Raw genomic sequence first — 14543 nt, forward strand, 5'->3', positions numbered from 1 at the left:
TCCCAAGTTACCCTGTCATTGACCACTTATCAATTAAGTCTGTTGTTGGTCAATTATACATAATCCTGATAACTGGCCTTCCCCAATTACCCTAACCAAACATAACTCCTAACAGTATCATACGATCAACAGGTAAGACCTTATCAGTCTAGTATACCAAGACACCAAGTGTTCTAAACTACACATGCATAACAAGGAGTTATCGTAGTCAACTAGCATATTTGTACTCTAATAGTACCTTTATCCTACCATGCAAAGGATATACAATGAGATATGTGGCATAATAAGAAACTCACCTGAACTGAAGAAACGGAGAAACACATCAACATTCTCACCTCTTACACCACTCAATTCTGCAAACCGACTAACACCAGAAGAGATAAATCCTCAATCAACAACCCAAATCCTCCAAGTTTGACCCAAAGTAAAACTAGTCAAAAGTCAACAGTCAACCAAGTCCACGACCACCACGACGTGGTGACCTTTTGGCCACGTCGTAGGAATGTCAGACAAAACAGTCGGATATATAAGACATTTTCACGTCGTAGGCCCTCTTTGGCCACGACAAAACAGTCGGATATATAAGACATTTTCACGTCGTAGGCCCTCTTTGGCCACGTCATGGGAACGTCAGGACCAAAACCATCGTAAAGCTGGACTCCACCACATCGTGGTCATTCTTTGGTTGTGTTGTGGTCACTTGCAGATCTCTCATTTCTTCATTAAGGGCTTAATCCTTAAAGATTCCGTAACTCAGTGCTAAGAAAGAGGGCTTGGAAGAAGAAAATAAAAGTTTAAACTTGTGGTGATTGGTGATGGGGCTAATTGTAATTAATGATAATGGTGATGTTAATTGGTGTTGATGGTGGAGCCGGTGGTGACAATAATGGTTGGTTGATTCATAGTGGAGGGGTGATGTGATTGTTTTTTTTTTATTTTACATAAATGTTCATTGTGTTATAAAGAACTTTCTATAAAATAGAAAAAACAAAAAGTAATAAAATTTAGTCATTTAACATTCATTTAAAGGATGATTATAGATGGTAAATGTCTCTGGTACCACCGATGCAACAATTGGAAAACTAGAAAGACTTGTCCTATCAAAAATCCAATAGTATAACTAATGGTATGAATTTTTGCAAACCACATGAACCAAAATACGAAAAAATACCAATAATTTTCACGGACTCATAATTTGAAGAAAAAAAATCCTTAAGATGCAAAACATGCACATATGCATCAAAACTCCCATAAATTTGTCATCTTATTCAACAACATAACAAAATAAACCTACTATTACTTCCGGAAAATACACAGAAAAAACTAAAATAAACATAAAATGCCCTTTACAAGAATGGACATTTTCATAAAGAATCTAACTAACCAAGCTCTTATTCGGTCGACCCATTTACAAGCGTCGCGCCAACCCTCTCCACGCATGCGTGAGAGCTTCTCAACAAAGGAAAAAAAAAACTACACCCGACATTTACCATTCTTCCTCCCTATTTTTTGTTACCTTTTTACATGAAAGATTTAATAACAACAATAGATAGTTACTGATATCAAGGGAGGCCGAACGAAAAAAAAAAAAAAAAAACCCACATCTTTTACTTTTTTCTTTTAAGTATGATAATTAAGATGTAAATGTGATTTTTATTCAAAGAAGCCGACAAGTTTCGGATTGTGGTGTTTGCTTGAACTGTTGTTTGGCTTGGTGATGTGACCAATACGCGTGCGCAGCCAACACCCTGTCTAGAAGCTCCTGAGGCACCGGCTCGCCTCTTCTTTGCTGTGGCGATATTCTCGCCGTGTGGACCAGCGTCTTCCACTTGTCCTGCGTAATGTATTGTTACACAGATGTCACAAATATTATATATCAGAACAGGTTGTACTGTAATATTAGTATTGTATCTGACATGACATGCAATAATGTGTGCCTAATATAGTAAAAGGACAAAAGAAACATGTCACGATGTATGTACCTTCAAATCAACATACGTGCGGTGCTTTGCATTATCAAAGGCCCGTAACTTCACGTCACGCCATCTAAACAAAATTAATAAAAAAAAAAGGTTAAATTTTACACGAAATCAAATCTTTTTTTCATGGTTTGCATTTATTACAATAAAAGCTAAAAAATAAACCTTCCAGTTCCGAGTTTTTCAACGGCTTGAACCAACGCTTCCACCTCAGAAACCGAAAACGGTCGACGGATTCTCCGTTGTGCCACCTCAGACCGCTTAGATTTCCTCATGGGGACCACCGCCAGTGCCCGCGGGTTCATAGCCGGGACACTGACCAAAGCCCGTGAATCTGAACCCGAACCCGAACCACTTTTGTTATCAAAAGACATGTTGGGAGGCGATGGTGCCGAGTCATGATCGCTTTCAATCAAGTTTCCAAAATTAGTCACCGGAGGATTCTCCTCCGGTTGAATCACCATCTGATTAGCCACATTTGGACCGGGTGTATACCTAACAAAAACGTACAACACGTAAAGCAATATGTACAACTTTTGAATAATTAGTTAATTTAATTCCCCTACCTTATCAACGGCTTAGGGGTAACAGGATTTGGTGCAAAAGATTGATCTCCTCCTGGGCTTAGAGATGATGGAGCTTGCAAATGGTTAGGCTCCAATGTAAACCCTAATGCATCTAGCTTATTGTGTATGCCAGTTTGTACCAAAGTTTTGTCATCATCTCGAATCTTTTTCCCTTGAAGCATCACACCCACGTGTAGCTCACCGCTAAGTATTGAAGTCATCGCCTCCATAACAGTCCTCTGTAGAAAAGTCAATGTAGGTCAACCATGAGTACAATACACTAATTATTGTAACATAAGCAATAAGTTTGGTATGTATAATAATATATGTACCTTTAGGTAACCAACGGTTGCGGTTTTTGGTAACTCAAAGAAAAGCTCGGGGACACGAAAAGATTTGATCTTGAGCTTCACTGAGTAAAAGCAAAAACATCTTTGATATAAGAACCTCATTCGATGAGTAGATATCGATAACTCAAACGAAATGCGCTCAATTACCATGGGAATCCCGTGTCTGAAAAGCTGGATTTTGCTTCGATACAAGTCCCGATGTCTTCGTACCTATTATTACATATTCAACCTTCGCAAGTTACAAAAAAATAAATGACCAAATTTCTGCAAAAAGAAAAAGGTTATTCTTCCAACAACCCCTGAGCTGGACTACATACTAGAATAGTAGGAGCACCATGTGATGTGATGTGATGTGTAAATTAGTTATACATTGCTCAATCCACATTGGAACTTGGAACTGAAACTCCCACACTGAGGACTGTCCTTAGGGCACATATAACCAAGTTCTTTTTAATAAAACAAGGAACAAACCTCCGGTGGATTTGACACCAAAACCCGAACCATTTTCAATCGAGTCTTTTCGAGGAGGACTCGATTGATCCTCGCTATTAACTACATCGTCCGAGTTTGAGAAGTATTCGAATTCATAAAGTCGTCTCTTTTTAAACGGATAATCCTTCAACGATCGTGGTCGTTTATAGCAACTTTTCCTATTACGGAAACCACCTTTCATTTCCTCGTCTGAAAAAAAAAAAAAAAAAACAAATTCACAACATTTCTAATTATAGAAAAACCACACAAACGAAATCCACGATAGTTAAAATCACAAATCACTCACCAACATCACAATGAACTTCATCGTTCGATTCGGGACCCGATTTCCAATATTTTGATGCCAACAATCGCCTAATTCTTCGATCCCCAATACGCGGTGGTGGCTTAAAGGATTTATTAGGAACTCGAGTCACCCCAGAAGAGTTTTCGTCATCATCTCTAACAACTAAATTTACATTATCTTGACACAAAGGTAAATGATCATGACCATGACCATGAACATGACCACGATTATTATTGTTGTTATTATTGTTATTGTTATCTATATTATGAACTACATGAGGTTTTGGTACCTCGTTTGTTACGGGTTTACTATTCTTATCGTCTACTTTACAACTAAATGGGAGTTTCACTTTGTCAACGGAAAGAACCGGAACCGGAATTGGAATCTTCTCGGAGCAATCGGAAACGGTAATACCTGAAGAAGGTCCGGAATAGGATTCGGGTTGTGGATCCATTATAGGAGCTTGTGAGATTATTTCAGACACAAAGAAGCTTCTGCTGTTGCAGCTTCCTTGATCACAAATATTATTATTATTATTAACATTCGAAGGGTACTCATCCTCTATTTGTTTTTCTGTCTTAACGGTTTCAGCTTCCTGTCCACCACCACCACCCTCCTGCAGTAACTTTCCGGCTACTGTCGCCAGTAGATCGAATGCACACATTTGCTTGTTGTTGTTATTAGTGTTATTTTCCTCGGTTTTCTTCCATGATGGAACCCTTCGCTGAAAAGATTCAGAAATTTAAAAAAAAAAAAAAAAAAAGGAATAAAATTCAAAAGATTTAAAAGGGTAAATTGAAAGAGGCGTTTACAGTGGCTGATCTGGCAGCCCGGGGAGTTGGCGGCACCTGATAGCCGTTAAATCCATATTCTAACCTCTTCTGCAACACCATATTTTAGTGATCATATCAAGAAGCTACTTAAAAGCCATACGCGATTTTTTTTTTTTTTTTGATCTTTGAAGATAATAAACGCCTGAAAGTTGAGAGAAATATGTTACAGGTAGATCATAGGAGATATGAAGAACACCAAAGAAAAAGTATGAAATGGTTAAAATTGACATGCTTTAATTCAGAGAATCTGATAATCTATGATATATGTAATGGTCCTAACTTTGATCTACTCCAAATTGGGAAACTTTTTCATGATCTTGGATACAAAAAAGGTAACGATTTATAATGGCCCATGTATAGATTTAAAGATTCTTGAAACCGAAAAGGTAACAATAACCTATTCTAATGAATGAATTCAAGATCCCTGAGATCAGATGAAAAGAATGATCGAAAGCACTTTTTTAACATATTAAAAAAGGATTCAAATATCTAAAATCAATCATATATGCATTAACAACTACATAAGTGAATGGATCAAATTAGTAAAACCAAAACACACCAATATTTCTGTAAGAATAACATTTCAATATTTCATATCCATAAAAGCTCTAAAACCCCACAGTATTTCTCAATTCGTGAAATTAGAATTCTAAGAGGAGTGTTGAAAAAAGAAACCGAAGTTAAAAATTGCAGAAACGAAAAGGGCATAAGGAAATTCAAAACCCTTACAAAACCCTGAAGAAGATAGAAGCATAGAGACATTTATACGAACACATAAACGACACTTACAATTGCATAAAAATCGTCTTAAACTCAAAATAATAAAAAAAGAATAAAAAAATGGAATAATTAAAAAAATCAATCAATCAAGAAACAAACACCATGATCAGTAAAGAAGAAGAATTTATCGATCGCGTCGTATAACCAGAAATTACTAACGAAAATAAACAAATTCTACACATAACACGTCAGATCGCACCAACCAGAATCAAAAATCGAGAATAATAAGAACACATTCACCGATTAAGATTGAGTTTAAGTCAAGAAATTCATCAAAGTTTAAGTTCTGTTTCAATAAACACCTTTAATACCCCCGGGATTTTGCCAATAATTCACCAAACATTTTCTTCAGATTCCGGACAACAAATTCTGGAAGATCGGAAAATTCCCAGAGAATTCAAACCGTAAAACCCAAATTCACAAACTTTTCATCGATCAAACAGAACCCATTAGAAAAAAGGAAGAATTTTTCCTCTTCCCTTTTCTTGATCAGTCTTCTCATCGCCACATAATGTTGTTTGAAACGCAATCTCTTCTTCCAAATTAAATCTCTTCTTTCAATTTCGCTCTCTCTCTCTCTCTCTCTCTCTCTCTCTCTCTCTCTCTCTCTCTCTCTCTCTCTCTCTCTCTCTCTCTCTCTCTCTCTCTCTCTACAAATCCTTGAAATATAACGATCGAAAGAACATGAACATGAACCAGAACAAAAACAAAAACAAAAACCCTCTGAAAACCACCCAACGATGGCCTTAAACCCCCCAGCTGTTTATACTCATTGACCCTTGTTACCGAATGGATCGGTAAAAGGCTCCAAGTGGTTACCGGCGAGAGCAGGTTACACACACACACCCCCTATAAGACCGGTTCTACGCAACAAGGTGACCCACACAAGCCTCCGACATACTGCCAGATGGTGCCACGTGGAGAGGAACAGAGAATCCTATGGTTGTGAGAGCATTAGTGAGATCGAGAAAAACGTTGGGTCACGAAGGGAGCAAGGGTGGTTTTGTAATTTACTGTCACGGTTATTTTCACTTTCAGACATCCATTTGAATTGAAATTTCTATTTTTAGACAAAAGCCTTACCACAATCCACTCTATGCCCAATTTTATTACCAAAAAAAGAAACTAATGTTGACCCATTTTGCTTAAATTTATGACCATATTATTCTATGGACATCATATTTTCAACTTTATTCTTAATAAAAAAATAAAAAATCCAGAGCTTTTAAGTTTTGTCATGTGTATAGTGATATCCGTTTACTTTTTCAAGTTAATTATTGTGATTGAGTGAAAGTTTGAAATGTATTATTATGAGGACAAATTAATATATATTTATGTTGATAAATAAAAATTACACCATATTTTCTTCTAAGGTTATACTCATCACTAATCACTATAGTGGTGGGTGTCAACTCATCACCATATTCAACTACTAAAATGTTTTGATATCTACCATTATATCTAGGGGTACCAAAAAAACCCGAACCCGACCCTAACCCGAATAAGGTAATTAGGGACGGGTTCAATAGGGTTAGAATTTCAAATCAGGTTATTCGGGTTAGCCCGACAAACCTTATTTGTAGTTAGGGTCGGGTTTATGGTTGATTTTTACAAAAAAAAAAATTGGGTTTCGGGTCAACCCGAATAATCCGGTTAGGAATTCACAACTTTTACATATTTCACTGCTTTCTATTTGAACAGTACAAAAAAACTACAAACCCTTTGAAAATGTAAATTTTTGTGACTCTAGAAACATACGAGGGTCAAGTAACTCTCATTTGTAAAGTTGAGTCAAAAAATATACAAAACCTCCACATCTCAAAAGTACTGGAGCGGATGAGAAAGTAAATATTTTATTTTGATAGTTATTTTTACTTTAAACTAACGATAAACATGAATAAACTACATGATATTGATCGTTAACTAGAGATTGAAAGCTCATTTATTCAATATTTATAATGGAAGAACTCTTTTTAGCTATTGTGGTATGCATGATTTCTCATATGTTGTAATAACCATGAGGTCCATGAACTTTTATTTTTAATTTATTTCAATTTGTATGCATTTTTTATGTTAAGAAAAGAGTAAAAAAAATGGTTTAAGTTTATATCAGATTGCACTGTTGAAAAAAACATATATATTATGTTTAAATTAAGTGTTTAGTGTATTAACCCGACTAACCCGGCTAACCCGACCCTATTTACCTGAAACTCGATTAACCCGCACCCGACCAACCCATATCTTAATAGGGTCAGGTGCCGAGTTAAATTATTTTTTGTGAAAACCCGACTCGTTTAACCCGAAACTCAATCCGGTTGACCCGATTAACAACCCTAATTATATCCCTCTTATTTTTTTATTATTAAAATAAAAAATACATATTTTTTAATTAATTAATATGTAGGGAGAGGTAGAGAGAGATAGAAAGAAATATAGAGAAAAAAAAACTCATTAGATATGGTGGTTCTTCCTCCCCTCCACAATTTACCATGAATTCTTTCACCACTAAGCATATGGGGTGGAGTTTACAATTGTGGTGCGTGACCACATAAACCGTGAATATTTTTGTTATACGTATACTAGTTTGTCTTATAGTGCATTAATTATGTGCCAAATAAAACATTGCATTTTTGGGGATTGTGTTAGTCTTTTTTTTTTTTAAATTATGTAAGCATATCCCAATTATAGTTAATATATTAGGTTATAATACGTAGAAACCATGATTGATATGTTTAAAATTATTATATAAATAAAAATAATATTAAATATAAAAAATCAACGTATTATCGATTGTAAGTAATTCTAAAATAATTTGTTAAGTAAAATAAACATAATATTTTACCATATATTTTGAAAATGTTATTATGATATGTTTTTATATTTTTAATATTGAGTTGAATTTGATTGGTTACCAAAAAAATAGTAGAAATCATAGAAAAATATCATGTGTCAAAGGGGCATCCTAAAATAAGACATGTCATATTTTTAGGTTTCATTTATTAGGATATATAGATTTTAACTATTAGCATTGTGTAAAATATATTAGGTATCAATCTGTTTAGCTATCAAAAAATATGGTTGTCAATAACACAAAATTATATTTGTGAGAACCAAAGTAACTCGACGAGTCGCATAGATGTACTCGACAAGTTTGGTCAACATGGACTGTTGACTTGAGTGTTGACTTCCATTGACTTTTAGGGTTTGGTTAAGTTATGGACTTAGGAGATCATAGGCAGGTAAAATGGTCTTTCACCCTTTCTGGGAGTTAGTAAAGGAGTTAACTTAACATCTTTGGAGTTTTTATTATAAATTGTTAATTAGAGATGATTATGATATATGTAGGCGGAGTCTAGACCGACCGTTGAGTACGAGACACACTTGCTTTACTTACGAGGTGAGTCTTCTCATTATACTTACCTAAGTGGTAATACTATGTGACCGGAGGGTCTTGCCTGAGTTATTGACCAGACGGTCTTATGTGCTTATACTGAGTTATGTGATATATTATGCATTCTATCTTTGTGATTTATGTTGTATATTATTATGTGCCTTATTGAGTTAGGACCAGAGGGTCCAAACCGAGTTGTGAGACCGGAGGGTCCTCACTGAGATACAGGACTTGGAGGGTCCAAACCGACCTGTAAGATCGGAGGGTCTTCACTGAGACACATGACCGAAGGGTCCTTATCGAGTTACAACCATGAGAGGCTAATTATTTGTGTGTGGTGTTTAGGGGAACTCACTAAGCTTTGTACTTACAATGTTGTGTAAAATGTGTTTCAGGTACATCTCAGGATCGCGGGAAGGCGCCAACATGATTGTACACACCAACTAAAGATTATGTTTTGAGGATTCTGGGATGTTGTCAAATAGTTTATTGTTTTGTGTTTTGAACAACTTATAAACTTGGGTTTGAGAAATGTTACACTGTGTTATCGTGTGGTTTTAAAAATGAAAATTTTATTTGAAAATTTAGAGTGTTACAAGTTGGTATCAAAGCTTTGATTTGAGGGATTCGGATGTACCCTCGGGTATGTCTGGACTCAAATTGAGGATTTGCGGAATTTTTCTAAAAAGAAATGATTTCTAAACAAGTAAAATTTTTTAAGAGGAAACAAGATGAAGCAATGTGTATAATCAGCCAGAGCCCGAATGGTGATTTTCCCAAAATACTCTTACTTGTTTATATTATGAGATGAGATACTTATGAGATATTAGAGTTGCATGCTAGATGATAGGCTAGGTATTTCAGGAATTTAGAGCTTGAGTTGCCCGATTCATGATGCCTTAGCCTAGGGGAGATGCTATTGATTGATATTATCTATTATTTGCTTTGTGTGTGTGCTGAGTAGGGGTATATGAAAGGAATCTTTTAGAGAGTGTTTGAGTCGAGGATTAATCTAGGAGAGATACCTAGATGTGCATTTGAGGAATCTACTGAGAGAGTAGTTTGATATCCATGAGGGATAGAGTACTAGTGAATTAGGATCCTAGGAAGAGGACTTGGGATGACTATGGGTTGGTATGGAATGTAGTATTGGGCATGTACTACTGAAAACACCAGATCTGTATGCGACCCAAGTAAGAACCTTAGGATGCTAAGGTGCATGTAGCGGTGGGTAATTGAGTGTGCGCTTTAGCCAATCCTTGATGATTTTTGTGTTTGTGTTTTAGAGATACTATGGTGATTACCCGCAACAACCCCAGGGGTGGTGGTACTAGTGACGAGGAGATCCAAAGGATCATTGCCGAGGAGGTGGTCGCAGCTATCAGGGAGGCCATTCCAGAGATGTTCATGTCTATTAAGACCACATTGATTAAGACTTTTGATGAGCGATATATTGTTGTCACAGAGGTTGTTGTTGCTGCCGCAGCCATCGCAGCCCTTGCAACTGTGAGGCCACAGGGAGGTGATTCGTTGTTGTTTCAAGAGTTCAGCAACACGAAGCCACAAGAGTTTGATGGGACCCAGTACCCGATTTCTGCTATGAGATGGATCTCTGACATCGAGGGATTTTTCTATACTTGTTCATGCAAGGAGCACCTAAGAGTTCGGTTTGCACTGAACCAGCTTCGCTTGCGAGTGAAGGATTGGTGGAAGTTTGTGACGACTGATTTTACTCTAACAGACCATGCTGCAGTGACTTGGGAGAGGTTTACCCAGTTATTCAGAGATAAGTATGTTCCCCAGGTGGAGAGGGAACAATTGGCCTAGGAGTTTCTGTCTCTCAAGCAGAAGACAGAAACAATGACAGAGATTACGAGCATAATTCATGAGAGGGCGTTGTTCTGCCCTGAGCATGTGTCTACGGAGCAGGCACGTGTGAGCCGGTACTTGAGCATTTTGAGGAGAGATATTCGGGAGTTCGTGGAGAACTCATCATATCGGTTATGGCTGAGCTACAGAATAATGTCAGGAGGAGAGATTCAGACCAGAGAGGATAGAGAGTCTCAGGGGAGAGACAGGAGACCAGTGCAGTCGCAGCCGGCGAAGAAGCGGGCAAAGCCCACCGATACGAGAGCAAGAGGCCAGAAGGACCGCACTTGTGGCAAGTGCGAAAAGAGTCATGAGGGATCTTGTCGAGTAGGGATTTTCCACAAATGTAATAAGGAGGGGCATATGGCGAAGGACTGCCCCAAGGGATTTTCGGTTTGCTTTCATTGCAACCAGACTGGCCATCGGAAGGCTGAGTGTCCTCAGCTCATTTAGAGACCAGCCCAGCCTTCTACTCTTGTTGCTTTGCGCGTTACTAATGGCCGGCCGGAGAAGGTCGATGCTCCGAGAGCTCGTGGGAGGGATTTCCAGCTGACTACGGAGGAGGTTTGCGCAGCACCTGACATTGTTGCTGGTACGTATCTCCTTGTTCATGTTATTTTGAGATTTGGTTATGCTTATATTGTGGTTCATATAGGTTCTTTTGTTGTGAATTTCGTTCATGCCTTGGTGTTATTTGACTTGGGTGCGAGTCGATCTTTCGTGTCTTTATCCTTTAGACGTCACATTAGAGCTAGAAGCGAGGCGTTGAATCGACCGCTAAGGGTTTCTATAGCTGATGAGCATGTGGTTTTTGCCACATATGTATTATGGGGATGTGTTTAGAGATTTTTGGTGTTGAGTTTCCGATAGATATGGAATCGATAGCGATGGGTGATGTATGTGTCATAGTAGGCATGTATTGGTTAATCTGGTTTGGAGCTATGATTGACTGTGAGCATCAGATTATGAGCATATGAGACCCTAGTGGGGGAGTACTTACCGTTTATGGAGAGGGAACTGGATCGGGATCAGCTTCCTGCTCTGCCGCCAAGGCAAGGTAGAGTCTACAGCAGGGATGCATGGGATTTTTAGCATATGTGATGGATATGCGGGTTGCTACTGAGAGGCCGAGTTCTGTTTCCGATGTTCCCGTAGTATGTGAGTTCCCGGATGTTTTCCCCGAGGAATTTTCGGGTGTGCCTCCTGAAAGACAGGTGGAGTTCTAGATCGATCTGATTCTGAGGGCGGTGCCTATTGTCAAGGAACCTTATCGCCTTGCGTCGCCCGAGATACAGGAGTTATCCTCGTAACTCCAGGAGTTGTTGGGGAATGGTTTCATTAGACTGAGTAGCTCGACATGGGGAGCGCTGATCCTTTTTGTCAAGGAAAATGATGGTTCACACCGAATGTGCATCAACTACCGGGAGTTGAACAAGCTAACGGTCAAGAACCGTTATCCACTACCAAGGATCGACAATTTGTTTGATCAGTTGTAGGGGGTGTCTTGGTTTTCCAAGATTGATTTGAGATCTAGGTATTATCAGATGAGAGTCTACGAGGAGGATATCTAGAAGATGGCCTTTCAGACTCGTTATGGGCATTACGAGTTTGTGATGATGCCTTTCGGGCTCACCAATGCACCGACAACATTCATGGACCTCATGAACCGGGTGTGTAGGCCCATGTTGGATCGGTCGGTGATCATGTTCATCGATGACATTTTGGTGTACTCGAGGTCGAGGGAACATCACGAGGAAAATCTTCGGGAGATTCTTGGAGTGTTGAGGATAGAGAGGCTTCATGCCAAATTCTTCAAGTGTGATTTCTGGTTACAAGAGTTCCACTTTTTGGGACACCTTGTTTACCAGAATGGGATTTTGGTTGACCGGCCAAGATTGAGGCAATTATGCGATGGGTGGTGCCGAGATCCCCATCCGAGATCAGAAGTTTTATGGGTCTGGCAGGCTACTATCGGAGGTTTATCAGATATTTCTCCAAGATTGTAGTTCCTCTCACTAGATTGACCAGGAAGGGTGTTATCTTTACTTGGGGGCCTGAGCAGCAGGCATCATTCGAGACTCTTCGCCAGAGATTGTGCAAAGCAACAGTGTTGGCCCTTCCGGAGGGAGTAGAGGACTTCGTAGTCTACTTTGATGCATCCATATTCGGAATGGGTGTTGTGTTGATGCAGAGGGGGCACGTGATAGCATATGCGTCGAGGCAGCTAAAGCCTCACGAGACGAGGTATCTCACCCATAATTTGGATTTGAGGGCGGTGGTAATCGCCCTCAAGATTTGGTGCCACTATCTTTATGGTGTCCGATGTACCATATACAAGGACCATAAGAGACTAAAATACCTTATGGATCAGCCCAACCTAAATATGAGACGGATGAGGTGGCTGGATGTAGTGAAAGACTATGACTATGAGATTTTGTATCACCCTGGATGGCTAATGTGGTAGCCGATGCCCTGAGTCGTAGGGCAGTGAGTGCTCCGATCCCAGATGTGTGTATGAGGATAACGGTGATGACTCCAGTCTTAGATACCATCCGAGAGGCCTAAGCGGTGGCCATGAGACCAGAGAACTGTAAGAAAGAGCGGGTTATTGGGCAGATTTCTAAGTTTGAGACTAATATTTGGGGGCTTATGACCTCCTGTGGGCGGATATGGGTGCCATATTCGGGTGGAGCTCTACGGATTTTGATGGAGGAGGCCCATAGGTCAAGATTCTCGATCCATCCTAGGGTCACCAAGATGTATTTGGATTTGAAAAAGGATTATTGGTGGCCCTGTATGTAGAGAGATGTGGCATAGGTAGTCGATAGATGCTTGACCTGTCGTCAAGTCAAGGCAGAGCACCAGCATCCCCATGTCCTGTTGCAGCCTTTGGAGATTCCCCTGTGGGAGTGGTAACGGATCTCCATGGATTTTATTACCAAGTTACTGAGGACTGCGTGGGGTGTCGATGCAATATGGGTGATTGTAGATCGGTTGACGAAGAGTGCTCACTTCTTGGCTATAAGTGAGAGCTCTTCTGCGGAGAAATTGGCCGAGGTCTACGTTCGAGAGGTGGTAGCACGACATGAGGTGCCAACATCGATAGTGTCAGATCGTGATGTGAATTTTACTTCCAGGTTCTGGAAGAAATTTCATGAGGAGTTGGCTACCCGGCTGCATTTCAGCACTGCATACCACCCACTGACAGACGGGCAGAGCGAGTGGACGATTCAGACACTCAAGGACATGCTATGCACATGTGTTATGGATTTCGGAGGGAGTTGGGATACTTACATGCCCTTGGCTACTCCAGGAGGAAGTGTCGAACTCCCATCTGTTGGGGAGAGGTTGGACAGAGAGTGATGGGGAGCACTGAGATAGTGCTCAAGATGACAGAGCAAATCCAGCAGGTTAGATAGAGATTGCTGATGGCCCAGAGTCGTCAGAAGAGTTACGCAGACCGGAGATGTTCCGAGCTAGATTTCCAGGTCGGTGACTTTGTCCTGCTGAAGGTATCCCCGTGTAAAGGGGTAATCCGATTTAGGAAGTGGGGCAAGTTGGGCCCTAGATACATTGGTCCTTTAAGAGTGATTTCTCGAGTGGGTAAGGTAGCTTATCGTTATAACTTCCTGCAGAGTTGAGCCAAATCCATAACACCTTCCATGTGTCCCAGCTGAGGAAATGTGTAGCCAACGAAACGACATTGGTCCCTTTAGAGAACATTCAGGTTGATGATCTCCTGAACTACTTTTAGAAGCCGGTGGCGATTTTGGATAAGAAGGTGAAGGTCTTGAGGAATAAAGAGGTGCCCTTGGTTAAGGTTCAGTGGCCACATTGGAGGGGATCCGAGTGGACTTAGGAGCCGGAGTCTGAGATGCGTAAGTAGTACCCTGAGTTATTTCCGGAGAATGACTTCGAGGGCGAATTCTGATCCTAGTGGGGGAGAATTGTAACATCTCGGCTCCTAGGTATGAATTTAAATTATTTTATATTCATT

General features: G+C 39.7%; 1 protein-coding gene across 1 annotated transcript; it reads right to left on the bottom strand.

The window, feature by feature from the left end:
* Positions 1-1235: 1235 nt before the first annotated feature.
* LOC111907280 (telomere repeat-binding protein 5) lies at positions 1236-6162 on the bottom strand. The gene is made up of 10 exons (XM_023903059.3): positions 5589-6162; positions 4486-4648; positions 3674-4397; positions 3367-3576; positions 3043-3105; positions 2878-2957; positions 2546-2784; positions 2145-2474; positions 1983-2046; positions 1236-1834 (listed from the first exon to the last, which is right to left on the bottom strand). Exons 2-10 carry the CDS (start codon positions 4564-4566, stop codon positions 1658-1660), a joined length of 1968 nt encoding a protein of 655 aa, XP_023758827.1. The 5' UTR covers positions 4567-4648; positions 5589-6162; the 3' UTR covers positions 1236-1657.
* Between the last annotated feature and the right edge of the window lie 8381 nt (positions 6163-14543).

The sequence above is a fragment of the Lactuca sativa genome, chromosome 5 (assembly GCF_002870075.4).
Source record: "Lactuca sativa cultivar Salinas chromosome 5, Lsat_Salinas_v11, whole genome shotgun sequence".
Lineage (NCBI taxonomy): Eukaryota > Viridiplantae > Streptophyta > Magnoliopsida > Asterales > Asteraceae > Lactuca > Lactuca sativa.